At 38.6% G+C, this 26,453-nt stretch overlaps 1 protein-coding gene across 1 annotated transcript; it reads left to right on the top strand.

Moving 5' to 3' along the window:
* Positions 1 to 9,432: 9,432 nt before the first annotated feature.
* On the top strand, positions 9,433 to 26,124 carry mapk11 (mitogen-activated protein kinase 11). The gene is made up of 12 exons (XM_044108471.1): positions 9,433 to 9,683; positions 16,421 to 16,550; positions 16,635 to 16,693; positions 16,867 to 16,978; positions 17,312 to 17,341; positions 19,568 to 19,615; positions 19,703 to 19,817; positions 19,901 to 19,972; positions 20,793 to 20,872; positions 21,032 to 21,110; positions 21,256 to 21,429; positions 22,394 to 26,124. The coding sequence occupies exons 1-12, from the start codon at positions 9,571 to 9,573 to the stop codon at positions 22,465 to 22,467; spliced, it is 1,086 nt and encodes a 361-aa protein (XP_043964406.1). The 5' UTR covers positions 9,433 to 9,570; the 3' UTR covers positions 22,468 to 26,124.
* Positions 26,125 to 26,453: the final 329 nt, after the last annotated feature.

A 26,453-nucleotide genomic window follows, 5' to 3' on the forward strand; every position in this document is an offset into this window, starting at 1 on the left:
AATTTACAGAAATATTGTACAAAGAGGAGAAAGCCGATCCACCAACCTAGAACCTTTAAAACAGGATGTTCACTGTGTCATGTTTTTCTTGCCATGTCACCGTGACTCAACATCTGCAGAAAAACTTAGATTTTCTGATAAAATCAAAGACAAGAAGCAGTAAATTAAGATATGTGTCGTGTCATGTCAGGTTTATTTACTTACAGCTCTGAGCTGACTCTAACCACAGCAGGTCTGTGGAGTTGAGTGTTCGGGCTGCACACGAAAAAAAAAAAAAAAATCCCAAATCCTCTCAGGGAATGCCCAGCAGTTCATTCAGTTTGTTTGATGTGTTTATTAAATTTGATGATTGAAATGATGAAACAAGACATACTCACAGTTTAAGAATCTATTCTTTCCACAAACAGAGGCCACGGCAACACTTGAGCGAACGGCATACAACTACAACAACCTGGTTCCTCCTCACCCAAATCCTGATGAACATTTAAAAAGAGAGACCACATTTCTCCTATTTTAGCTTCTCTTCATTGGCTCCGTGTTAAATCTAGAATGGAATTTACGATTCTCCTTCTCACATGTGAAGCTGTTAATAATCATCTCCATAATACATCAGAGATCTGATTGGTCCTGACGTTCCCAAAAGATATAAACTAAACTGAAAAGTTTTGAATAAATAACTGGAGCTTAATGCACTGTTCAATAACTAGTATTGAATGGTACGTATGTGTACGGAGTTTATTTTGTAAAGTGCCTCAAGGTGACATTTCTGATGAAATTGGTGCTACAGAAATAAACTGAATCCACTAACATCACTCATCAACTAACAAAGAATGCTGCTAATACGCAGAAGAGGACAGCGTAGCCAAAAGGTGTTCTCGGGTAAAAGTAGAATTACTCCAAAATGTCTGCAAAAATAGAAGTGAAAAGTATCCTAATCAATTAATATTAACAAGCATATGTACGTTTAAAAAAACACTATATTCAAGTAGGTAGCAGTCATTGGACAAGAGCTGGGGTTGACTGTAGACAGGAGGCCAGTCCGTTATAGGGCAACAGAAACACACCTTAAAGTACCAGTTAACATACCAGTCATGTTTTTGGACTGTGGGAGGAAGCTGGAGTACCTGGAGAGAACCCACACACACCCTGGGATGCAGAAACCTCTGGAGATGTTTATAAAGCATAAGATAAGACTTTAAAAAAATTATAAACTGCCTCGACGGCTCTATCTAGGCAGGCCGAGTCGTACTCAAGTAAGAGTCTTCAGCAGACAGAAACATGGCCGAAGCTGGACACTCTTCAGTCTCACGGATACTAAGGAACGAGAACAAGAAGTTGAAATGTGCCACAGAGACTGACCCCGGCTGTCCTGGAGGTGTGACCAGAAAGCAGTGAGACACACAGAGGAGTTCTGTGCTTAAGAAACAAGGCACGGTGCTATCAAACTGATAACCGCAACAATAAAAGGGTCTCAGCTCTGATAGATTTCAATGAACGCCACAACAGTGACGTCAATGGGTATCAGAGGATTTACCTGATCTGGATAAAGGTGAGTGAGTTCAAGCATTCCACGATTACAAGACAAACAGATACAATAAAGGCAAAAGCATCTAGCAAGGGCTAAATTACAAACCTCTGATAAACAAATGTAACAAAGTGACTGTGAGCCAGAGAGTGAGACAGAAATGAAAAGATGTTGCAAGGTTATCTGGGCAGACGGTGTGAATGCTACATTCAAACACACGGCACTGATCAAGAAACAGTAACGACCCAACATTTCGGCTGGTATCTTTACTTTGAAGCCAAAATGCTCAAAAGAGGGCTGCTGTTATCAGAGGAGAGTCTTTGTTGAATTTTACAACGTGGTGCCTGGAAATTCCAATCCAGCTCCACAACAGGACCACGATATTTACAGTGGGATTAGGATTTTATTGCTCTTCTCATCAGCGATTTGAAATTCTGAAGATGACTGACAGAGTGGATCTGAAGAGTTTACATAGCCCTGTTAAAATGCCAGATTTTGTGTGTTGTGCAAGAGCTGCAACATGTGGTTCCCGTAACTCTGCACGCCATCAGACTGATACTTTTTTGGAGCATTTTCTGACTTAGTTTTAGTTGTAGAAAATGTGACTAGACGTTAATAAAATTCAGCCAGACTTCTTCAGCATTTGCTTATGTTCATCTTTCAGCCACAGCCATACTTCAGGTTCTTCCGGTTGAATAGTTGTACGTCATGTTTTTTCCACTAAAGGGAGACTCCACCCCACATCATCACACCGCCTCCACCAAAAGCTGTTTGGCACTGGCTGAAAAGATTTGGCATGTTTCCGACAGGCACAGCCAACATGCTCCTCTCCATCAAAACCTTTTCCTGGCAAATGCAGCAACTTTTAAATGAACAGTAATCTGACTTTCAAACGGTTTCAGGTTTACTTTCAAGAGGCGTCAGTCAGTACAGAGAAAAAAAAAACACCAAAATGTCAACATAAAGGAAAATTATTGTGTATTAATACATTTACATACTGATACTCCTGGAGTTCAATGAACTGTTGATGGTCCATTCAGTTTCACTTGTGAAACAGTTAATATCTAACAAGATAAAACAGAATTTAACTGATCCTAAAGAAATGGAGGTAAAATGAGCCAGAAGATGAAAAATGTAAACAACTTACATAAATGTCATTATTTCTGCTCAGACTTACTAAGTACTAAGCTGGTTTATTGGTTGTGGTTCCCAAAGATTTTTTTTCCGTGCCCCCCTATGGATTACAATAAAATTCCCCCCAAAAAAGAAAGAAAAAAAAATCAACTGGGCACAGACATGGTTCAACCAGACATAAACATACACACATATTTTGTTTCCAAACTCCGCTGAAGTTTATTTCACACTTCATGTTACAACAAAAAACACCAAACATCTTTACAATGACACACTTTTGTGTAACTGTTTGTTTGTTTTTTTTCATCCATACTGCTTCCCGCCTCCCCCGTGCTATGGCTACTCCTCCCCCCTCTGCCCCCATCCCAAGGGGCGCGCCCCACACTTTGGGGAAACACTGAGTTGATCCGAGTGGTTTTTTCAGATGGTATCTTTCAGATTTTAACACAGACTCATCAGAGATTAGGAATGCAAATACGCCACATTTGTGGGACAAAAAGAACAAGCATAAAACAATCTGTTGCAAGAATAAAAATCTTAACTGGAACTGAAGATTCTATTCATTTTTCAGGACCTACGACAGGGACAGACAAAACATCCAGCTCTGTCTTTTAAATTTATCTTTAAACCCATAAAGAGCTGATGAAAAGCAGCATCAGTTGTAAAAACGCGCTGTTATCGCTCAGATAAGAGTTTTCAGATAGGAAAACACACATTGAGTAGTAATTAAAGGAAGTGACGGATCCTTCTATTTCCCAATCCAAGAGCATGTTCTGACCCAAAAAAACAATCAGAGTCTCAGAGCTTCAAGCTGCTGCGCCTCCACTCACAGTTTAAAAAACTTTTAAACCAGCTACAGCCAATAAACCAAACAAAAATAAAGAATCAAATAAATATTTCAAATAAAATGCTAATGGAAGTTTGTAACTTTTTTTATATTCACAGAATGCACATGTCAGACAAATTCTCACTTATTAATTTAGAAAAAAACAAAACAACCTTCTATTAAACTGGATCCTTGTTTAAACGTCACTTACTCTTACAGAACAGTCAGTTCTCCAAGGCGAGGTGTTCCTCCTCCAATAGCAGAATATGTAAGACCATGCAATTATAGTATGACAGAGATCCAAAGAAGTGGCAAAATCAATCTTTATTGCAGTTTCACAAATCAGAAAAAGGTTTCACATATCCCAAACATGGTTATAAATATTCTGCTACTAGAGCAGAATAATCCAGTCCATGTTTGAAGAGTCTAGGTGTTGTAAATTTTAAACTAGAGTTGATTAAAGATGCTGAAGGTAGTGAAAAATTAGGTGGAATCGCCCTTTAGCCATTTCCCGAATCGGAAGCTAGAATTGGAAACCAACTTCAGCTTCCTTCTGGTTGTTAACTTGGAATAGAATATTCTAGAAGTTTGTGGCGAATGCATAAGCCATAGAAATTTTAGAAAAGGATAGTACTGAGTGCAACATTCAATAAAATGCTACGTCGTTCTAGAAGGTCAAAGAATGTTCTAAGATAGTCGAGAAGCAAGCAGAAATGAACAGATACGTTTTTCTAGGCTGTCCCACAGTAATTTTAGTGAAACGTGAACTTTGGTTTTTTTGTTGGGTTTTTTTGCATTATTGTATTAGTTCTGTACATTTTTTCATTTGTTGACAAGTCCACCTTCCGTCTTATCTGTGTTAGTCTGATTCAGGTGATTCAGGCTCTGGAACAGGATATCAGCTCACACTCCTACACAATAATATTTAACCCACTTTCCAAATGATGCCGTTGTAAAAGCTCAACTTTTCCACAGTGGAAATTTCCCTTTGGTCATCAAAGTCTGTGTTGCTACTCTTAGCTCCTCCATGTCCTCTGTCAAATATTAGACTTGTAGTCAATAAAGTCATTTTTTAACAATTTAGATCAATAGATTAAGTGTCTTTTAAACTGTAGGACTTATATCTGGTTTCAAGTGCTGTAAATATGAGCGCAGGGAGAATACAAGATGATCCTAAGGTCAGGGGAAAACCCAACATGATAACACATTTTAAACCTGTCAAACAGGATTAGGAAAGGAGTTTTTTATTATTATTGTTATTCCAAACAAAGGCGTTGTAGGAAAGCAGTTCAGGATTTAAACCCAAGTTTGTCCACCATGTATTCATATTATAAACCTATTTTGTTTCTAATGACACACTATCCAATTAAAGGCACAGAAATGCAGAAAATAACAAAGCCTGTGATTTTATATCATGCTATATTAATATTGTTAGGAAAAAAAGGGAAATGCACTGAAGGGTCATTGATGTAATTGGTTGTGCTTTGTTGTTTACATGCAAATGGGGTGGAAATAAAAAATAACAGCAATAATTTATTTTATTTAGCCTGTCATGAGTGTAAAAAATTGGGGTTCACTTTTCAAAGTCATATTTGTTGAATAAATGTTACTTATTTATTTATAGAAACGTCACAGTTTGAAGCTACATATGTAGCAAGCTAAATATTTAATTTACAAACTAAATATTGAGCTCCAAAGTAGATATTTAGGTTAGCTAAATATCTATTTTGCTAAATATTTAGCTTCAAGTGAAATATTTTGCTCTAACCTATGACTGAAAAATTAACCTACATTCTTCTTCCCTTATGACAGACAATGATAATTCAAATTATTGCTGTTAATTTCAAACAGCACCTCGTTCATTGCAGCCTGAATTCAGTTACATGCCTGACTTTTCAAATGTTGATGAGTAAAGTATTTCAAAAACTCTTATTATTTTCTTTCTATTTCCCAATTAAATGCATTAGAATGTGTGGCTACCATGAGACAAAGTGATGAAAAAGGAGTGACGGTGTGACGTTAGGAGCCAAAGATGTTTTAGGTCCATAAAATGCAATCATTACTCCAGAGAAGTGATATTGAGAATATGAAACTGAAGTTGTTTTTTCATTATGCATCTGTTTTTTTTTAAATATTGCACTTCAAGGAAATATTCTTTAGGTCCACATGAACATATAAGATGTTCATCTTCATTTATTAATGATAAACAATAATTTCCACATTGCCACATGGGATAAAGCAATAAAAGGCGCGTCTATTGGATTGCTCAAACGTAACAAAGATCCAACGTGGCTGGAAAGGTTATCAGTTAATAAATTGTTTGTCTGTGGTGAGTGATAAAGAGGCGGGCCTTTCGTCCTTCACTACTGTTGAATGTGATGGTTTAATGGCATCTGCTGTACACGCTGTCCTTGAACACATCACAGAAACTTCCCTTGAATCTGACTCACTGAATGAGAAGAAAAAAAATTTATGTTTATCATATTCACTGATCAGCCATAACATTATGACCATCAGCTGATTAAATCAGTTTATTACCAGTCAGTGGTAATAAACTGGTTATTTGTCTGAGAAAACATCCTTCCTGGCTCTAAGGTGGCCTGTAAGTTATTTTGATACGTCAGGCTCATCCTGACATTTCTAAAGAAAGATAAGACGGTCACATCCAAAACATGGGAACAGTACGCCCCCTACTGTTAGATTTCCATCATTTAAGAGGCTCTGAATGCTGAAAAATGAAACATAAACTCCATGATGGAATGTTTGGCTAAGGCCAGAAATGAAAGAAAATTATTCCAGTTTAAATTCTTGTTATGATAAATTATTAGTCAACCAGCTGTCCAAAAAACATGAAAGCGTATCAGGCACATGTGGCTCTCAAAAAAAAAAAAAACACCTTTAAAAAATTTTTTTTCACTTTTAGAATGACAGATATGTTTTAATAAATCAGAAACAAAAATTATTAGAGGAAGAAATATTTTAACACGCTCCAATAATCTGGCTGCATCTAAACCCTTAAACCAGCAGCATTCAGACATTTTCTGTAGTAGTGAATCTGATAAACCAGAAACACAGTTCAGCTGTTGTCACAGTGGAAACGGGTCAGAAACAAACAAAAAAAACGGGTTCTGTTCTACACGTGACGACGATCCAGCTGTATTTCCTTCTGGACTAAATAGACCAGTTGAGCAACCAGGCAGACCACACCATTCCCTCTGATGTACTGAAACCATTAACACTGTTATGATGAATTACTCAGCTGGTCTCTCCACCCACTGCTCCACCAATGATACAGTGTGGATATTGACATCCAGCTGTATGTGACCCAGAAAGTTACCAGCATCCTGAGATGTCCTATTTACCTCAACTAGTGATACAGGGAATGTGGCACACCATCACATGTCTCTGAAATTGAATATCCAACATTTCAAGACTTTACACAGGATACAGACCAAAGCTTCTCTAGCTGGGTGGGTTTACCAAATGTCAGGGTCCCTGTTGAAGGAAAAGCTCAAGTTCAAGTGACTGAGACCAATACCAATGTCTTTGGGATTTCTGTGAATGACTTAATTGGAAGACTTGACAAGAATCTGTGTTGTCTTATGTTTCCTGAACCAGATCCATTCACACTACATTTGAACCTTTTGTGCATCACAATGTTCTCCCAAATGCAAACAAAGGCGTTGAAGGGGGATTGGAACCTCTCCAGTGAAGAGCTGGTGGTGTTCCTTAGACAGACAGCCGGTCAAGTTGGCTCTGCTCACAGTCTGCCCTAACTGACGAAGACCACCAGAAAGTTTGATTTGACATCTGGTCATTGTCCCTGATTAGTTTACAATCAACCCCTTTGAGATGCAATATTGTAGCTACGCTGGGTCAAAATACCAGAAATCAATCAGCAGCATCCTCTTCAGTTTCCTTAATGACTCATACCAGAGCTGCAGGAACACCACCTCTGACTGCACAATAGATTCTTCAAAGGTATTTATTCTCCCAGAATGCGCAACGAAACGGAACTTATCAGAAATGGTCGCCACGGGAGACTGCGATCTGGACTGCGATCTGGATGATTACATTTTAAAATGTAATCATTTTAAAATGATTAAAATGTAATCATTTTAAAAATGATTACATTTTAAAATGATTAAAATGTAATCATTTTAAAAATGATTACATTTTAAAATGATTAAAATGTAATCATTTTAAAAATTATTACATTTTTAATGTAATCATTAAAAATTATTACATTTTTAATCAATATTGTAAAAAAAAAAATAATAATAAAAAATCCACAAAGCTATTCACGTTTTAACAAGGTGGGGTGGGCGTACACATTTAAATTTGAAATGAGAATCCAGATGGTTGGAGGACCATCTGGATGGTCCTCCAACTCAACCTTCCTGACTACGAACATACATTGTGTTCTGTTTGCTCCATTTCTGGATATTTCTTAGCGGAGTTAAGGGCAACATTAATATCTGCACTGCAGCAGCTCCTAGAGAACACACACCAGCAAAGTTATTGAGACTTAGCAAAGGTCCAGTCGGTCTACTTTGGGTTTGGCTGATATGCTGAGTTGTTTTTTTTCTGCACTGGAGCAGCAATACAGGGTTCATATCCCATGTGGCATAGTGACACACAAGCAAATAATACCTAAACCCCATAAAAAACAGTCATTGTACTGTGAAATCTGATACTTTTACAATAAAATATTTCAGAAAAGTATCAGATTTCACAGTACAGTGACTGTTTTTTATGGGGTTAAGGTATTATTTGTCTTGTCTTACAATGAAATATTTCAGAAGACATGGACAGAAACTGTATTCTGCCATGGTTTGGTATAATAAACTTTTGGCCCATATTCATCTTTCATGAGGTGCTACAGCAATTCATTAAAATCAGGTCCAAAAGATCTTCCAGGCTGGCCAGATATAAACCTACAGGCTGCAAATCTAGAATTTTATATGTTAGACATCTGGAGAACAAAACTTAAAGTAAAGACATGCGGATTTGTTCAGGTTTCAGGATTTACCTGGTTATTTTGTGATTTTTGGGAGTTTATATAAATAGACAAATCAGTGAGTTTTGTAGAATGTGTAACCTTAGAAAACTTGTATGTTTTTTGTTTGTGTTACTTCATTTGATGATTGAACGGTGGAGTTGATTACTAGTGCCCCTACTGGCCACAAACGAATCTTCATTCAATTCAATATGCACAATCTAATCTAATCTAATCTAATCTAATATGATATAATATACATATATATATATATATATATATATATATATATATATATATATATATATATATATATATATATATATATATATATATACATATATATATATACACATCTGACCGGCTTTCTTCTAACCACTCTTCCTTGGAAGCGTATGACTGTTCTGTGGACAAATGTCTTCCCTCAGTATCTGTCCAGCTCCTCCAGAGTCAACATGGGCCTCTGTGACAGCTCGTCATAAACCCAAGACTGCTCAGATTTTGATTTGTGGTAGCTTTTGAAACCATGTGCAATCACAATCTTGCAATCCTTTGTAATTGAGGGGGTCGATATGGGTATGTAAATTAAGCAATAAAATTAAATAAAAGACCTAAATTAAAGGAAAAAATCAAAATCTGAAAGCACTTGGATGAAATATGACTTACAGCGACATCTTATTATAATATAATATAATATAATATAATATAATATAATATAATATAATATAATATAATATAATATAATATAATATAATATAATATAATATAATATAATATAATATAATATAATATAATATAATATAATATAATATAATATAATATAGTGACTGGTTGTTGTGTAATGAGTATCTCCAGTGGATGGTGGGGGTTGGGGGCGGTGTCTGGGGGAGTGAGGAAGTAAGGGAGGGGTGAGACAGAGAGGCGCTGACAGACTGACTGACTGGCCGGGGAGCAGCAGCAGCAGTTCGGCTCGGCTCGCGCAGCAGACGGCCGTCCGTATCCACTTATTTTCGGCTCTGCTCTCCTCCTCCACCTCTCTTTTCTTTCCTTTCTTCCTTTTCTGAAGCCGGTTGAGGAAAAAAAAAAATGTCAGCCAGACCGGGATTCTACCGGCAGGAGCTGAACAAGACCGTATGGGAGGTTCCGGAGCGGTATCAGAACCTGACGCCGGTGGGCTCTGGAGCCTACGGCACGGTGTGGTGAGTGTTGGTGTGCGGTGCGGCGGCGGAGGGGCGAGGGGCGAGGCCGCCACAATGTTTACTGGAAGTCATGCAGCAGACATGAGCGTTGATCTGGACTTTCTGCTTTTATTCCTTTAATTTCAGGAAAGAGTGAACTATTACTGCTCACAAACAAAGATAAATAGCTATTAGTGCACGAAGGGGATTTAAAGAATGAAACCGGAGTTCCCTCCTCGTCCCATACATGCCCTGATAGAGCCTCTTATTTTCAGCTGCATCCCTGCAGGTCCCCGCCTGAGCATCTCAGCCAGGCTGAAACCCTGGAATCCAGCTACTTTCATCATCATCATCATCATTATCATCATCATCCAGCACTTTCTTTGCTTTGCCACCTGCACACACTCTTTGTTTCCTGCCCTGTAAAACCGTGCAGCTGCTTCATATTTGGGCAAATACTTCATTAGCTAGTGGTATGTCGTTGCCATGGCAATATGTCACGGTGTTACTCCTTGAACAGTGTTCATTAAGCTACACCAGCAGACTGCCTAAAGGAAGAAAAGGGGATTTTGTATTCTTGTGTTAAGATAAACAACAAAAACATTTTTTTAGAAGGAACACATAAAAATGATAGAACTCCAAGGTGTGATAAAGCCAGTGGTGTACCCAGAAATTTTGGAGGGATGTAACAAGGCTGTCCTGGATAAAAACATGTTAGAGGCTAAAACAGTCTTGAAACCCAGGTGGGGTTAGGGCTACTTTAATGTGTCAGAATGGCCCAATCAAAGTTCAGCATTGAGTCTTGGAGATTGACTATGAATGCGTGCCACACTTTTCAGGTTTTGATTTTTAAAGCAAACACGTATCCATAAAACACATGTAAATCTGTGCTTGTAACTTGAGAAATGTGAAAACATTTAAGAAATATGTGGGCATTAGCACTTGATTCTCCTTTCTTCTTTTCAAGAAGTGATTCAGGTTCACCCTGTCAGTCCCTATATAAGGGATCTTTTTGTCAAAGAGGCACATGGAGTAGTTTCATTAGTGTAACAGGACCTGCGATTCTGCAGTGTGGGATGATGGATTGGGTCAGATTACACACAAACTCAGGCTGTTTGGCCACACCTAACGAATCCCGTGGCTGCATGCTAAGACAGCAGCTTTGATCCCAACAGCTCACAAACTGCTAGCATGACTTCAGTAAAAGTACCGTCTGTCATATCTGATTGCTGGCACAATTCTCTGTTTGCTTCGTAATTCCGGTGTTTTGCATCCCGCAGCTTTTCAGAGTTGTGCAGCAGATAAAAAATGTACAGCTGGGTCACGACTTCTGCTGCAGTTTATCCGTCTCTGGAAGTATATCTTTCACAGCACCAATTCATCAAGCATGACTGTTTGTCCTCAAGGTTGCAGAATGAAAGTGGTTTGCTCAAAGTGGATCTGATCGTCTTGGACAAAAATAATATGCTGCCAAAGGGTGTTTAGCATTGAGGGAACACAATCCCAAAATATGTTTTTAGACTGGATAAAAATGTGACCATGTGACGTCTACTGCTGCCCATTGCAAGGGATAGAACGTTTTTTTCTTCTCTAGTAACAAAATTGGACGATTATAGTTGCAAAGAGTGTTTTATTTACCAGCAACAGTGCCGTAAATATAATGTAGGAGTAATATAGAAACTAATACTGAGAATAATACAGTCAAGTGGTCAGTTCAGCATTTTCAACCATTTTTGTTTTACTGCAGACTCTCCGTACTGGAACCAGCAGACCATATTAGATATGTTTGCATATTTCTGTATCAAATTGGATGTAATTAGTTTTATTTACACACTTGAATTATAGAAGACGTAATTTGTTTTTATGGCTTTATCTTAAGAGTATGACCAATTTGTGTATTTATGTAGCAGCAAAACTCATTTGGTTGTGACAAAAGGTTAAACAAGAAAACAGACTCTAGTCTTTATCAGACATCAGAACAAATGACGTAACGTAATAGACTGCATTACAATCTTCAGAAGGTTCTCAATTATTAAAATAAATGTTGCTATTCTCAGATTCACTATCATATGTTTCTGGACTAACATGTCATTTTGAAGGGCCAGCTGACTCTATGGGAAGGAAATGTTAATGCTCTGTGAGTGACCTCAAGGGTCACAAGATTAACCCAATAAATCAGAAAATTGGTCATGCTGTCAGTTTCACGTTTATTTTTAAGTGCCTGTTAACCAGAGGGGGAAATGAGTCTTCATCAGAGTTTGCATAGTTTTACATGAAATTAAATAATGTTATTGTTTAATATTTATTGTAATATTTCAGTAATATTTCAGTAAATGCTTTTGCAGTGGATAGAAGCTGTGGTGCTCTTGCTGTGGAATTTTCCAACATGTCCAAGTAAATATGGGGGAAGCACTATTGTGTCAGGGATACCCTAGCTTCTTTGCATTTCTAATTTTGATCTCTAGCCTTTGTCACCAATTTTCTCATGGTAGGGTCTGACCGACACAGGAAGGGGGATGGGAGTGGTGGCGCAAAATGTAGAAGTGATGGGAGTTAGCATAAATACTGCTTCTTAAAGGGCACAGTAACGTCTCTTGTTACTTATCAAAATAAAGTAACAAGTAGTTCTTGAAACCCACTAAAAACTGCTGACCTCAGGTCAAGGATGTGGATATTTCATAAAACTCGCCAAAACGAAAGCTGAAGAATATGTTCCCTGTTCTCTGAGGAGTAAAAGGACAGAATGCAGAATTGGCTGTAGTGATAGTCTAGAAGCACAGAGCCTGGGTGCCACAGGAAATATAGTTATAAATACAAAGCACACTTAATAATTAAATATGCACCATTTCTTGAATTTGGATTAGCTGCGAGACAAAAACTTTAAAGGGCTGCAGGCTGTTCTGTTCTGTTTCTAATTCAGCCTTCTTGTCTTTTCAGCTTCATATCATCAAGCTGTAAACAAACTAAATATTTACTTTTCCTCATAAGACATTAAGACACAAAGAGACTGAGTTTGAACCAGACTAGCTACTAATTAAATATATTGCTTCGTTTTTATTAGGTTTTGCCACAATTATTGATTGAACATATGCTAAACTGGTTTGAGAAATGAGTTTTCTCTGACCCTGTTTGGAGTTTTAATAATATAATTGCAGTAAAGGTTTATTGCCAGGTGGACCAGGGCCGTGAAGAAGACATAAAAGTTGCAATCATAAAGATAAATGCTTTAAGCTGTTGTTTGGAGAATGCAGACAATATGATAGCTGTCCAAATATTAATTATCTATGGATATCCATTTGAGCAAACATATTTGAGCAAAACACATAAGAATATTTAGAGAATGTGACTTTTTTCATACATACTTTGTGCTCAAATTTAGCCTAAGTAAAAGGGTTTCAGGTCAAGCTGATAGAAGCTCTATTGTAAGGTAACTTTTTATTCACATTTTTATGTTGAAATCTTTGTAATTCCTTTACTGGGTTGTTTAGATAGAAGGCAATACACTTTCCATATTTTTTTATATAAAATTTTGTTTAGGAGGATAATTTATCAATTTTATCAACCACTTTATTAATCTCAGATAACCAAATGGAGGATGGACGAAAAATATTTATTCCCTCTAACTTGACATCTAACTCCAGGTCTCACCCTGAATTTCTAACAAATAGTTACTCTTGTTACTTAAATAACTGTCACATCCTGCTTTAGACAGCTGTCATGAAATGCTGTGTATCTGTTTAGAGGTGAAGAGATGAAGTTGTTCCTAAGTTTTAACATGTATGCTAAGCTAACTGAACTAGCAGTAGCAAGGCTGGGCTTGGTACAGTTCTGTCGACCACTTTAGCACTGTAGCGCATTTCCAACTGCTCCCTCTGCTGTAACTAGATCAATATTTTAACCTCATTTTTAATATAGAGAGTAATATGTAAAATACAAAGTTACATCCTTATTAGTTTGGCCCTTTCTCGCCTCATTTATTGATTAGTGTACTTTTTAAGCCTTGTTGTCCATTTATTTAAGTAAGCTAGGTACTCTGTGTTATCACAAAAATGCATTTTAAAAACTCTTTCAGCCATCTTTAAATGTCTCAAAGTCAGTTATGATATTTAACTCTTTAAGCAGTAGCTACATTTTTCAATCATTTTAGCTAGCTGAAACATTTTCCTTTTAGCCTTTGCTAGAACTCTGCTTTGGTGCCTCCAAACACATATACTATCCACTCATTTATGATTACAGTTGCATGACATCTTGAATGATAGTCGTCAATATATTTATGTGTGCAATATCGCAAAGAATCCAATATTTGATAGGACATATGTCAGTCATCCGTGCTGTGTATATACAGAATATTGTGCAGCTGTCATTAATATCCACAGCAGGTGTAGATTGTAGTAGCTGGAGATTCTCATATAAATGGAGGATATGATCTGTAATGATAAGGAAAAAAAAGTCAGGAAATTAAAATTGTCAGCAGAATTTTTAGCAATAGTATTACATTCATATTTTCCTGATATTGTTACAGTGTTAATATATATATATATATATATATATATATATATATATATATATATATATATATATATATATAATCAAATAAACTGGAAAAAAAAAAAATATATATATATATATATATATTTATATATTTTTTTTTTTTTTTTCCAGTTTATTTGATTGTCTTTACTTCTGGTATTTAGAGGAGTCACCAACAACAGAAGGTAGCTAACAGAATGAATGCAGGTTTCAAATTGAAGACTTTTTAATACCGTTATGAGTAAAAGTTAAGACAAATATCATGACAGAAATATACCAAGGAGATTTCTGGGATCTTTTTGTGGCTGTTTGTGGCTCTTGGCAGCAGCTTTGTGCTTCTCATACGACATATGGCTCTCTGCAGTCTTAACCCTCGCAGTGCCAAGCTTTTTTGCACAGAATGCATCTAGCCTTGTAGGGGTTGGCAACAGCGGCAAGACGTCCAGGAAACCGTTGATGAGTTTGCACTAGTTACACTAGCTAGCAAACTAGTACTGGCAGCTTTTAACCTGGCAGAATGCAGTGAAGACGTCTGCGTGCGACTCAGACTTATGCCTGATTGAAAAGTCCTGTGAGAAAAAGCCTGCATAGACTATTCCTCCCACAACACTATTTACGATTTGTAAATGTACGTATTTTATGATGTGTTTAAGGCCAACTCACATTGTCCGTAATGAATTTAAGACCTTTTAAGGTCTTAATTTCAGCTACATGAATTTAAAACTTTTTACGGATGTCTAAAGGTGGAAAATTTGGTGATGTCATGGATTTTAGATAACAGGTCGGCGTTTTGTTCATTTACCAAATGAGCAAACAATAATGTAAATTTCTTCCTTGTGTATTGAAATCAATCATTTTAACAGATGAGGAGGCCTGGTTAAAAATAGTTCTCTTTCCAGCAGACATAAGTGGCTCCTCCTGCTCCTCCTGTCCCATTTTGAAGTCAGAGGATGTTGAAATGAAGCTGAAACAAAAGAGGAGAACAGAAATCAATGGCTTCTCTTAGTGGAGTGTGTGTGTGTGTGGGCGTGTGCGTGAGTGTGTGTTGACAGTGGAGTGCTCAGGCCCTTGTATGGAAGCTTGCAGAGTAAAAAGTGAGTCTGTGTCAGATGGAGCAGGCTGGACGTCCCGGCTGGACTCTGTGTGGACATCAGGCCTGGCTGCAGGTGATTCAGGACCACAGTCAGCCGTTTATTCAAACATTATAGAAAATTATATGAGCTGTTTTATGTTTCCTTTGTTTTGTTTCTTAAGGGAAATGGCGTAGCAGTCTTCCCCTGTTGTCTCTGTTTAGTTTTGTTTAGATAATCACATTTTACAAGTTTCACTTCTTCTCGCTCCGTTTCTGCCGTGCTCGCTGGCGTTTCTCAACCCTCGCCCTCCCTTCCTGCCCGTCTGATGCCTGTATTGACTGTGAGTCAAAACGAAGCTGGCAGGCTTGAACAGACATCGGCTCAGCAATGGCGGGTGCAGCGGGGCTTAGCAGTTGTTACATGGCAGGACATCTTCATTTCAAAAGAGGGAGATGGGGAAAAGAAAATAAACCAGCGGCACTCGAATAATGCGTTACATCCTCGTTTCCTCTGTTGCGCCGCACCCTCTTTCTCTCTCTCTGTCTCCCATTATCCGTCTGATCCAGCGCACACTCACTCAGCTCCGGCTCTTTCTGCCATCCTGTGCCAGTGAAAAAGTCTTCATCCCCTTACAGATCTGTTTTGCTTTGTTGTCCCACTTTCCTCCAGCAGTCATTATGTTTGGGGTGTGATTATTTTTTCACACAGGGCCCAGTTGGTTCAGACAGGTTTCACGACTCCTGTCATGAGAATGGAGGAGTCTTCGTGAGTACTTATGACTGTTGTCATGAAGTATAATTCTGTAAGTAATGACATTTTTAATGCAAAGTTTCAATAATGGTTGCATTAAAAGTGTCAAGTTTGAATTATTCACTAAATAATGGGACTTTAAAAATTACATGAGAACTTGCATTAAGAGTCCATTACGTATTTTGTTTTTGCATTTAAAGTGTCATTATTTACTGAACGACACTTCATGACAACAGTCATAAACATTCATGAAGACTCCTTCATGTTCATAACAGGTGTCATGTTTATCTTTATGTCACGTCTCATGCACACCCATTCAAACAGTGCTGCCGCTGTTTTTTTCTGCCATAATAAATGAAACGATCATTTGAATAAAGAGCTTCTTGCGTCTGTCTTCCCTCCTAGCTCGGCTTATGACGTGGTCTCCAGGCAGAAGGTGGCGGTGAAGAAACTCTCCAGGCCCTTTCAGTCTCTGATCCACAGCCGCCGCTCGTACCGCGAACTCCGGCTTCTCAAGCACATGAAACACGAGAACGTTAGTGAAAACAACAAAACAAAAAGAAGAAGATATTAAAATACCCAGATAGACAGACTCACGTCTCCGCTTGTGTCTCTGCAGGTCATCGGGCTGCTGGACGTCTTCACGCCGGCGGCGATACTAGAAGACTTCAATGAGCTGTAAATCTGTTTTGACTTGGTATTTCCGACAAACTGTTGAGGTGTAGCAGTTTTTATGCATGCGGATGGACGTGGGGTTGACCTGAGGGGGATTGAAGGCTTGCAGAGATCTCTGACTGTTGCTATGGCAGCATCGCCAGTTCCCCCACCCCTATCCATCTTTGCTTTTTCAGCTACCTGGTGACCAACTTGATGGGGGCAGACCTCAACAACATCGTCAAGTTTCAGAGGCTGTCGGACGAGCATGTGCAGTTCCTAATTTACCAGCTGCTCCGCGGCCTTAAGGTAACCGAGAACCAAGACATTTCCTCCACACATCATCAGGATGCTAACTGCTTGTCCATCAGCAGTGAAGCAGAGACTGATGTTTCTGTGTTGAAGGAAGTTATAGTTCTGTTCAGAAGGTAACGTGCAGGTTAGAGGATCCGAACGAGTCCAGCTGCTCGGACAGGCAGCTGTAGAGAGGCGCTCTATTCAGCCTCAGCCCGTTACCATGGCGAAGACAAAAGCAGTCTGCCTGTAAGGAGAAACTAATGTGGTGAGCTGCTCTCTGACCTCTGCTTCCTTTATGTCCTCTCTCCCGTGCCCTCCTGTCCCACCCCGCCGCCGGCTCAACAGTACATCCATTCAGCCGGACTGATCCACAGGGTGAGTTCCAGCTTCTTGTCCTGGTTTGGTGGGAAACTGAAAACACAGGAGCCACAAACCTCAGGATTTTCTCTGACAGGATTTTAAGTGATGGAAACGTATCAGTGAAGTGAGTGAAAACGATTAGGAGCCACAAAAACCTTCCTTGGTGGTGTCCAAGTAAAAGGGGTTGAATGCTAATGCACGGATGGAGTATTAGGGCCAGGCTAAAGAAAAGTTAATTGCAAGATCTAAGTTATAATAATAGGAAAATAAAGTCATAATTATACAAGAGTAGTCATGATATAGCTAGAATAAAGTCATAACGTTATTTAAGTCAAGATATTAGAAGAATTAAGTAGTAATATTATGAGAAATCGTCCATAAAAAAGTAATTTCAAATTAAAATGAGGAATGTTGAATATGTAAAGTTATCCTCAGTATCGGTTTTACAGAAAAGTAAACATTTCATCTTTTAACACATCAGCATAAAATTGTTATCAGTAGCAGGACTTTGTTCAAACCACTGAATGTGTTTGAAGAAAGAGCCTTGGACTAGACCAGCTGGTCACATCAGATTCTGTTTAACTCTACCAAAAGATTTATTTTTTGTTGCACTTTTTTCTCTCTCTTCACTTTGAGGCTTCCTTCTGGTAATGTTGCGTCTTTATTCTGCTTCATTCTCACAATTAAAATAATAAATCTACAACTTTCAAGAAGGGCTGCAAGAAGTTCAGCAAAGCTCAGTGAATACCTGCATCTGCATGCACAGACCAAACTGTCCTGGCATTGGGAGAACCTGCCTAATTAGATACTTAGTTTGTTGTGGTTTCCTGGCAACATGCCGCCCTGGCTCATCTGTACTTTAATGATCATATCCTCTTTTCTAATCAGTAGCATTTGCTCTATTTATGACACAAGAAATGAGCTCAAGGAGTCAAATTTCCTGTTGTTTTTATTGTCACATCTGTTTGGTTGTGTAAACATGCAGTTACTTTAGTCTGTATTTATTCCCCCTCGTGTTTCATAGAAAATGAGCTTCTGAACGTATTTTAGATCTGGAGGTCAAGCTTCTATAAGAATCAATCAGTCCAACAGGAACCAAAATGCCCATCAATGGAAAGAAGGTGAAATCCCCCCCAAAAAAGAAAGAAGTAAATTAAAGTCGATGTGAAATAGAATCCATAATTCATTAGAAGTGCTTTACTAACAGACTGCTACATGTAGGTCAGTCACAATAAATTCTGCTGGATGATAAATTGTTCCAGACGTTATTGCGATAAACGATAACATTGTTGTCTTGAGACCATTTCTAAGTGGTAGAATGCTAGAGTACATCCTAAAAGATCAATAAACTTTAAATTCTAATGAACATTTAACATTGGAACTGGAAGACATTTTAAATAGCCAAAATAAATAAGCAAAAATAACAAAATAAATGTTGAAGTCTTAGTAAACAAAATTGTCCTTCAAAAAGCACCAAACTGAAGACTTATATCTTCCAGTTTTTGGTAGATTGAGGAAAAAAAAGAGATAAACAATAAATCATGCCAATGGAAATAATTGAGTTTGTTTGAATTTATCATGCAATTAATTAGTTTATTGATTATTGTGACAGGCCTAGATACATGTTGGTATTTGTGAGATGTTGGAACCAAATGACAAGAGAAATTTGCAACTCAACCCTGAGCAGTTTATGAGTCATAATAAGGAATGAGTGTTAGATATACTGGACCTCTGTCTATTCGCTGATTAACACCTAACTCCAAATTATTCCTGGAAAATTTGCCTAAACAGTAGAAAGACACATCAACTTTAGAAGCAGGAGTACCTGAGCACAGTGCTACTTACACACTGTAGGCTGATGTTAACAATTCAGCCAGTCCAAGAGTGCCATGTGTTTTCCTTGCTGCTGATTGGCTGAACCGCCTAAAGCGGTGCCAAGGAAACTGAAGATGTTAGCTTCTGCCGTAGCACCAAGACGGCTAACAAATTATGCATATTAATGGATACTAATATCCATTAATATGCGTAATAATCCATGCTAAGGTGTATTTGGTGTTTGAATCGTTAAAATAAAGAGCTATGCATGTTTTGGTCTCACGTATTCCTAGATTTTAGCTATTCTCTAAAGCTAGTTATTAAGGGTACACTCTATATTTAATCTAAATCAGCGTCTTAAGCCCATTATGACCTTATTTGTTTTCAATTTGCTGATGTTTACTGTTGTTTTAATGTCCCTTCAAGGACCTCAAGCCAAGTAACGTGGCCGTGAACGAAGACTGTGAGCTCAGGGTAAGATCCACATTCATGTCAACGCTACAACTTCTACTGGAGCCTCCAAGGAAAACCATAAAGGAAACCTTCTTCCATTCCCAACAGATACTTGACTTTGGATTGGCCAGGCAGACAGACGATGAGATGACAGGGTATGTGGCGACACGTTGGTACCGAGCACCAGAGATCATGCTGAACTGGATGCACTACAACCAGAATGGTGAGCTGCTCTGACACAGCGGATATTCAGGAAGTGAACTCTTTGAAGACGGCTTGACTGAAGCTCTTTGGTTTCTGTTCCAGTTGATATTTGGTCTGTGGGCTGTATCATGGGAGAACTGCTGAAAGGAAAAGTCTTGTTCCCCGGCACTGACTGTATCCTTTATCGTCTTGGCATGAGACCTCTTTCTACTTCGCAGGAATCTCCCATCACCTCTCTGAGGCGCGGAGATCTCTTACGGATTTGCATTACAATCCTTGCTCTTTCAAAACACAAGCTCTGCTACTACGTGGAATGAATAGCAGCAATGACAAAAGGCTGAATTATCTAGAGTTTTCTATTCAGAGCCGAAGAACCAAACTAAATTTAATTATATTGTCTGATCTTTGAGTGTTGGTAACTTGCATTGCCTAAAAAAAAAGCTGTCTTCAGAGTTTGTGTCAATATGCTATAAAGACTCAGGCTGCGCCGTGTAAAACTATTTCCACAAAAAATCACTTAAACAGATGGGAACCCGATGTCGGCTAAAAAATCTGAAAATGCAACACATCATCCCCCAATCTGATGACATTCTAGAACAGGAGGTCAAACAAAAACCCAGAACATTCAGCGCCTAGTTCACACAGCAGAACTTTTGTCTGTTTCTGTGCCGATTTTCCACTTCAACTATCGTAAATATTCCCAGATCATTGGGATGACTCTTGAGATAGTCTTAAGAAATATTCCTGCCATTTGTGCTGTAAGTGAATTGACGCAAGTCTTTAGCAATTCCATTCTGAATGTTAGGGTCACGACTTTGATTGAAGAACCAATTTTTCTATTCAAAGGTTGGTTAAAACCCTTGTTTTACCTTTATATGTGGAATCATCATTTGAAAACATTTTTTTCTGTCTATAAATAAAAGTTGTTTGATCTGGAACCTGTAAGTTGACAGAAAGCAGGAACAGGAAACCCTTTAACTCCTCCTGCCATTAGATATCGACCAGCTGAAGAGAATCATGGAGGTGGTTGGCACCCCGACACCGGACCTGCTGAAGAAGATCTGCTCCGAACACGTGAGTATGAACCAATTGGGAACAGATGGGGAAATATAAAGTCTGTGCTGCTATTTTCATCCACAGCAGTCTGATCTGAGTGATCAGACATTCAGTTCACAGATTCGCTGATTGACCAGTCGGCATGCAGGAGTGCTGAATGCTGCTCTCTGTTTGCAGGCCCAGAAGTACATCCAGTCTCTTCCCTTCATGCCCCAACAAGACATGGAAAAGATCTTCAGAGGAGCAAACCCTCTTGGTGATGCACCTCAGATTCAATTATCCAACATTCTCAGCTTATTAGAAAACCATTGAGAGCCTGATCTGATTTCTGTGACGCCAGCTGCTCTGTCCATACCGTCAGTGTGCCTCCACTTACCTTCCTGTTCCTGTCGCCCTGGCAGCCATCGACCTGCTGAAGCGCATGCTGGTTCTGGACTGTGATGAGCGGATCTCGGCCAGTGAGGCCCTGGCCCACCCTTACTTCTCGCAGTACCACGACCCAGACGACGAGCCGGAGGCTCCGCCTTATGACCAAACACTGGAGAGCAAGGACCGGACTCTGGAGGAGTGGAAAGGTGAAAGCTTTGTGCTTTTTATGAATAATCATCAAACACGTGGAGTGTTGCTGTGATTCATTCATTCAATTTGAGGAATCCTTGAATCTCCCATGGCAACCATTCAGGTGTGCCCTAACGCCTGTTCATGCAATGCACCGCCTCTTTACCCAAATCTCCACCGTGGAGCTCAGTCCCCAGCCGAGCTCCTTCCCCTCCCCCACACAGATCCTCTAGACTAGCAGCAGCAGCAATTAGCAAACAGCTGGTGGAACTGTTGAGCTGCTGAGCTCCTACAAACGGCTATAAACTGCATTATTGAGAGGCATTGTAGTGACGAGTGTTGGAAAGGTTAGGAGCTTCTTAAAGAGACAGACACCAATTTCCAGCCATCACTTCTGACAAATGTGTTTGAAGTTGTTTTTGATATTTTCTGACTTTTCAGAACAGATGAAGGTAACAGTAACGTGATTGTGCTCTAAAATTGCTTCACAGGCCTTGAAAATACATAATATCCCTCCTGTAGCTTTGCAACTTCTTTGCAAATATTTTCACACACCTTGTTTTTCACATTTTGTCATGTTAAGACCACAACCTCCATCGTGTTTTATTGCGATTATGTGTCACAGAAGAAAACACAGTGAAAATGATCCAGGCTGTGTTTCATACAAACAAGCGTTTCTGTTTGATTTTCTTCTTCTCTTTGTGATCTGATCGTCGTCTGACGTGACTTTGGCGCCCCCCTTTAAATGAGAGTAGCAGTAGTCAGTGGGCAGTTCGTCGCACTCTGGCATTTCTGGAGGAGGGCCGAGGAGAAAGTCATGGCTAAAAGAAAGTTGTTAGACGTCTCATGTGCAGTTTGTGGCTGTAATGTGACAAAATGTTTGGCATTCAAACTAAATAAACGCACATGTCTGTACCTAAAACCCTCACCATTGTTTCCTAACATGTTCTCTCCCCCCCCGCGGCTCCTGTCTGTCTGTAGAGCTGGTGTTCGAAGAGGTGAGCAGCTTTAAGGCGTCGGGCAGTAAGACGGACAGCCTCCAGGCGGAGCAGTAAGGACCCCTCTGCTCCACCGCCACCCAGACCAACAACCACACACCCACTGGATGCAAAACAGACCGTGGAGAAAAGCAACATTAATTGTGTTTGATTGTTTTTGACGTGAAAAGGGCAACGGCGGTTTCCATGGGGACCAAATGCACAAACATTCCGGGCGCAGGGATCATGTTTGGGACGGTGTTAAAAAGGACATCTCTGCAGCAGAAAGTCACTTCCTGTTGCATTTCCGCTGACGGACGGTGAAATGAGGAACCGTTTGGGTGTCGAAAGGATTGGTGGGGAGGGGGGGGGGGGGCTTTCAGTGGCAAATCTGTCCTTACAGGCTGAGAAAAGATAAAGACAAAGGTATAAATACGCAAACTAGGATTTCCAAAGCAACGTCAGGGACATATCACCCATCAGTTCCATGAACCTAGTGCTTTCATTTATGGGATTCATCTTTAACCTTCTGGAGTCCCTTTGTTTTGGTTCGCCACCGACTACGTTTAAATGACAGAGAAATGTCATGAATCAACTGTTTTTTAAAAATATTATTGCCATTTATAACTTCAGCTCTCATCATGTAATAAAAGTTACAAATGTTTTGCAATTTTAACTCCTTAAATGTCTATTTTAGTGATTAAATATCCCAATTTTTTAAGAAAAACAAAGAAACATAAAAAGTTGTTTTTTTTCCCCCCAATCTGTTTATGAAATTTATGGATTTACGCAACAAGCAAAAACTATGAAGGAATTTCAACATCAGGGGGAAAAAACTAAACTCAGATTTCATTGGTAGTGTGTTCTAAACATGGCGTTCGAATGGTAGTAAATGGCAACACAACTATTGGAAGGAACACAGTTTGTGATATTTAATTTATTAAAAACTTTAAAGGTAAGATGGTAAAGATTTCATCTGGCCATGTTTAACACAGGCTGCATTAACAATCGCGTTTTCCAAAACAAAATGATTTTTAAAAAGCGCCAGCACAAAAACAAGTTGAGGGACCCAGGAGGCTAAAGGTTAAAGGTCGCCGGCGTTACACTGAAGCATGATTTATTCTCATTTTACAGTCGTGTCTTATAACTGGAACTGTATTGTAATCTCTCTCTGTTTATAATGCACAATAGCAGAATTTTCAACTTGTTCAGTCAAACAAACTGCTGCTTCGTCTCTCCTGCCTATTTACACCTGAACACCAACTGTGCTGTTATTAGCAAGGTAATGAATATATGCCAAAGCTGGAAGAGTGTGACGGCGCTGCAGGTGTGTGTTTACTCTGGAACCTCGCTCTCATCCACATCCTGCTGGCGGCTGATTGTTGGTCACCTGTTAGCTTTGGCTGCTCTGCTTCAGGCTCCTTCGTTTGCTTTCCCGTATGTGAGTTTACACTGATTAACGTTCAATTCTGCAGACAGCCTCAGACGGTATCTATCCAATAAAGTACGGGAGTCTCATATATATAATGTGGAGGTCAATCAAACAACGCAACATTCTGGCTGTTTATGGCCACCATAAAGCTCTGTTTGTGCTCTCCAGGTCTAATGATGGCGATTAAAAGAAGATAGAGTCTAACCAGGGTCAACTTTGTTTAGCTCCGTTTCTGTCTTTCATCCTAAGCGCAACGTTTTTGCCCGACATCATCTGATGCAAATGCATGAGGCGTGTAGTCGGTGCATGTGAACATTGTCACAGCGCGTCGTCCGTGTCTTGCTGCAAACTGGAGTTTTGTTCGGACCATTCCCTAAAAAACAAATGGCTACACTGCAACATGAGAGGTTTCTCATGTTGCAGATAACAATAACAATATTTTAGGGTCCTTCTAGAGTGTGCTAGGCATGGGCTAGTATGATATTCACCCAGTTCTACATCATAAACATCATAAAAATACCACAGTGTCTCTCTGTTTGAAATTTTCCATATAAAAACAATGATATTTAGTACGGATGTAACGACATGGAAACGTCCTCTAATCGTGCAATGCATCACATTCACTGTCACATGACCAAACCGAACCCACATGACCAACCTCCTGCTTCTGAAACACAAACAAGACGGAAATAAAGATCAGTCGTTAATATCGACCCAGTTTTACTTATCAGACCAAAACCAACATGTTAAAAAAAGACCAACATCAGCATATTTATCGATATACAGTACAGACCAAAGGTTTGGACACACCTTCTAATTGAAATCAATTAGAAGGTGTGTCCAAACTTTTGGTCTGTACTGTATATCGTGGATTCCTAAAATGTAGTCACTAGAAATAAAATTCATATCATTATCTAGTTGTTACATCTCAGCTATCAAAGTGCAATCGAAATACTACAAACAAAATAACACGGCATATTGAGAATTACACTTGTATGATGTTAACTAGAGCATATGCTTATTTTTGATAAACAGACTATTTTCAAAATGTAGAACAAATATGTGGTAAATTAATCAGATGACCAGCCGGACATCCTGCTTGTAAATGTATGACTATTGTTTAAAATAGTCTTAAAAAGAGTGATGGCTGGTGCTGCCTTACTTTCCACTCTACCCCAACTATCCACAACCGTAAGTATTTCCAAATTGCCAAATGTGTTTTTCTTGTGAGTTAGATGAAAAATATAGTATTTTTATTTCAGCCAGCTGAAATAAGCTGATTGAAATAACGCCACATCTGAATAAAACTAGTGACTTTATAGTGACACCAACTCTTCATAACTTTATAAAGAACTTTAAATCAGAATGGGAGAAACTTGGAAATGAAATATTTGATGTACCTTGATGCCAATAACTGGCCCATGCCTAGAACAGTTCTATAATAATTAAAATTTTTGTTGTAAAAAGTTAATTGCATTTTTTAATTTAGATCAAGTTTGCCCAAGATTTTTATGGAAGCTAATGCTAATGAGTTTGCTTAAATGGCCCTGAACACATAGCTTAACAGGCTAGCTAAAGTGCTAATATTTTTCTAGTGTTAGCTTTGTTAGCTTATTGGGTTAGAATCTGTTGTAATGTAACCAGAAGCATTACAATTTCAGATTTTCAGGCATTTCTGTAATCTAGGGTAATCTGTAACTTATCATTTTGTTTTTTATTCAAATGCACAAAATCAAACTGTGCTTTTGGCTAAATTCACTCAAGTTTAATGTACCAGGTGTCATTTACATATTGCTAAATCAGCAGCACAAAGAGCAAATGTTTACAAGTACAGTCCAAAAATGTTTTTTTTTTTTATTATTATTATTATTTCTTTTGCTTTCATGTAGCATTTTCAGCATCCATTAACGCTGGATGAAAAATATTGAGACTATTGTCCTAGAAAAGCGAAACGGTCTCCGTCTGAGTATACTAAAAGTCTGAACGTTTAGACATGATGTGTTTATGTTAATGTATCTGTGGTGGACTTGAATAACAGCTGCATACTGAATGTATATGTTTACTGTATGTATGTATGTTTGTTAAAAGTTAGTGTTGGCTTTTGAATAATGTTGGCATGTGATTCAGTTGTTTGGGTTTCAGATCACTGCAAGGAATGTCAGTTCTTTTATCAACAGGTAGTTATGGAAGTTTAAGCTTCAACAGAATAAATACTAATGTTTTCTTGTTTTTTGTTGGGGTTTTTTGCACCAAATATTTTCAGTGATTTTTATGTATTCTGGCTGTATAATTAAAGAAAATGTGTTCTTAAAAGTCCTGATTTAAATTTCTTGTTGGTCAATGTAAGTTAAAGGTTCAGGAAAGTTTGTTACAGCGGGGAACCTTCCATAAAACAGCATTTATAAAAAAATAAAGTGTATTATGCTGCAAAGGAATTTTCAAAAACTTGGCAGATTCCTAAATTTCATAAAATAGAAAATATGACCATTGAAGTACAGAAATGCTTCAAACACTACAGCATAATCACCTAGTATAGCACAACTTAGCATAATAGACTGTAGTTTAATATGGTAAAGCATATAGTTCAGTCAAGTACAGATGAATTTAATCATCTTCGTTGGCGTTTGGTGAA

Source organism: Gambusia affinis, linkage group LG23 (assembly GCF_019740435.1).
Source record: "Gambusia affinis linkage group LG23, SWU_Gaff_1.0, whole genome shotgun sequence".
NCBI lineage: Eukaryota > Metazoa > Chordata > Actinopteri > Cyprinodontiformes > Poeciliidae > Gambusia > Gambusia affinis.

What these genes read in the sequence shown, in the direction of transcription:
- mapk11 (XM_044108471.1), top strand. Translation starts at nt 9,571, where the DNA reads ATGTCAGCCAGACCGGGATTCTACCGGCAGGAGCTGAACAAGACCGTA. An exon ending in AGCACATGAAACACGAGAAC is followed by an intron (nt 16,551 to 16,634) that starts GTTAGTGAAAAC and finishes GTGTCTCTGCAG; the next exon opens with GTCATCGGGCTGCTGGACGT. An exon ending in ACGAAGACTGTGAGCTCAGG is followed by an intron (nt 19,616 to 19,702) that starts GTAAGATCCACA and finishes CATTCCCAACAG; the next exon opens with ATACTTGACTTTGGATTGGC.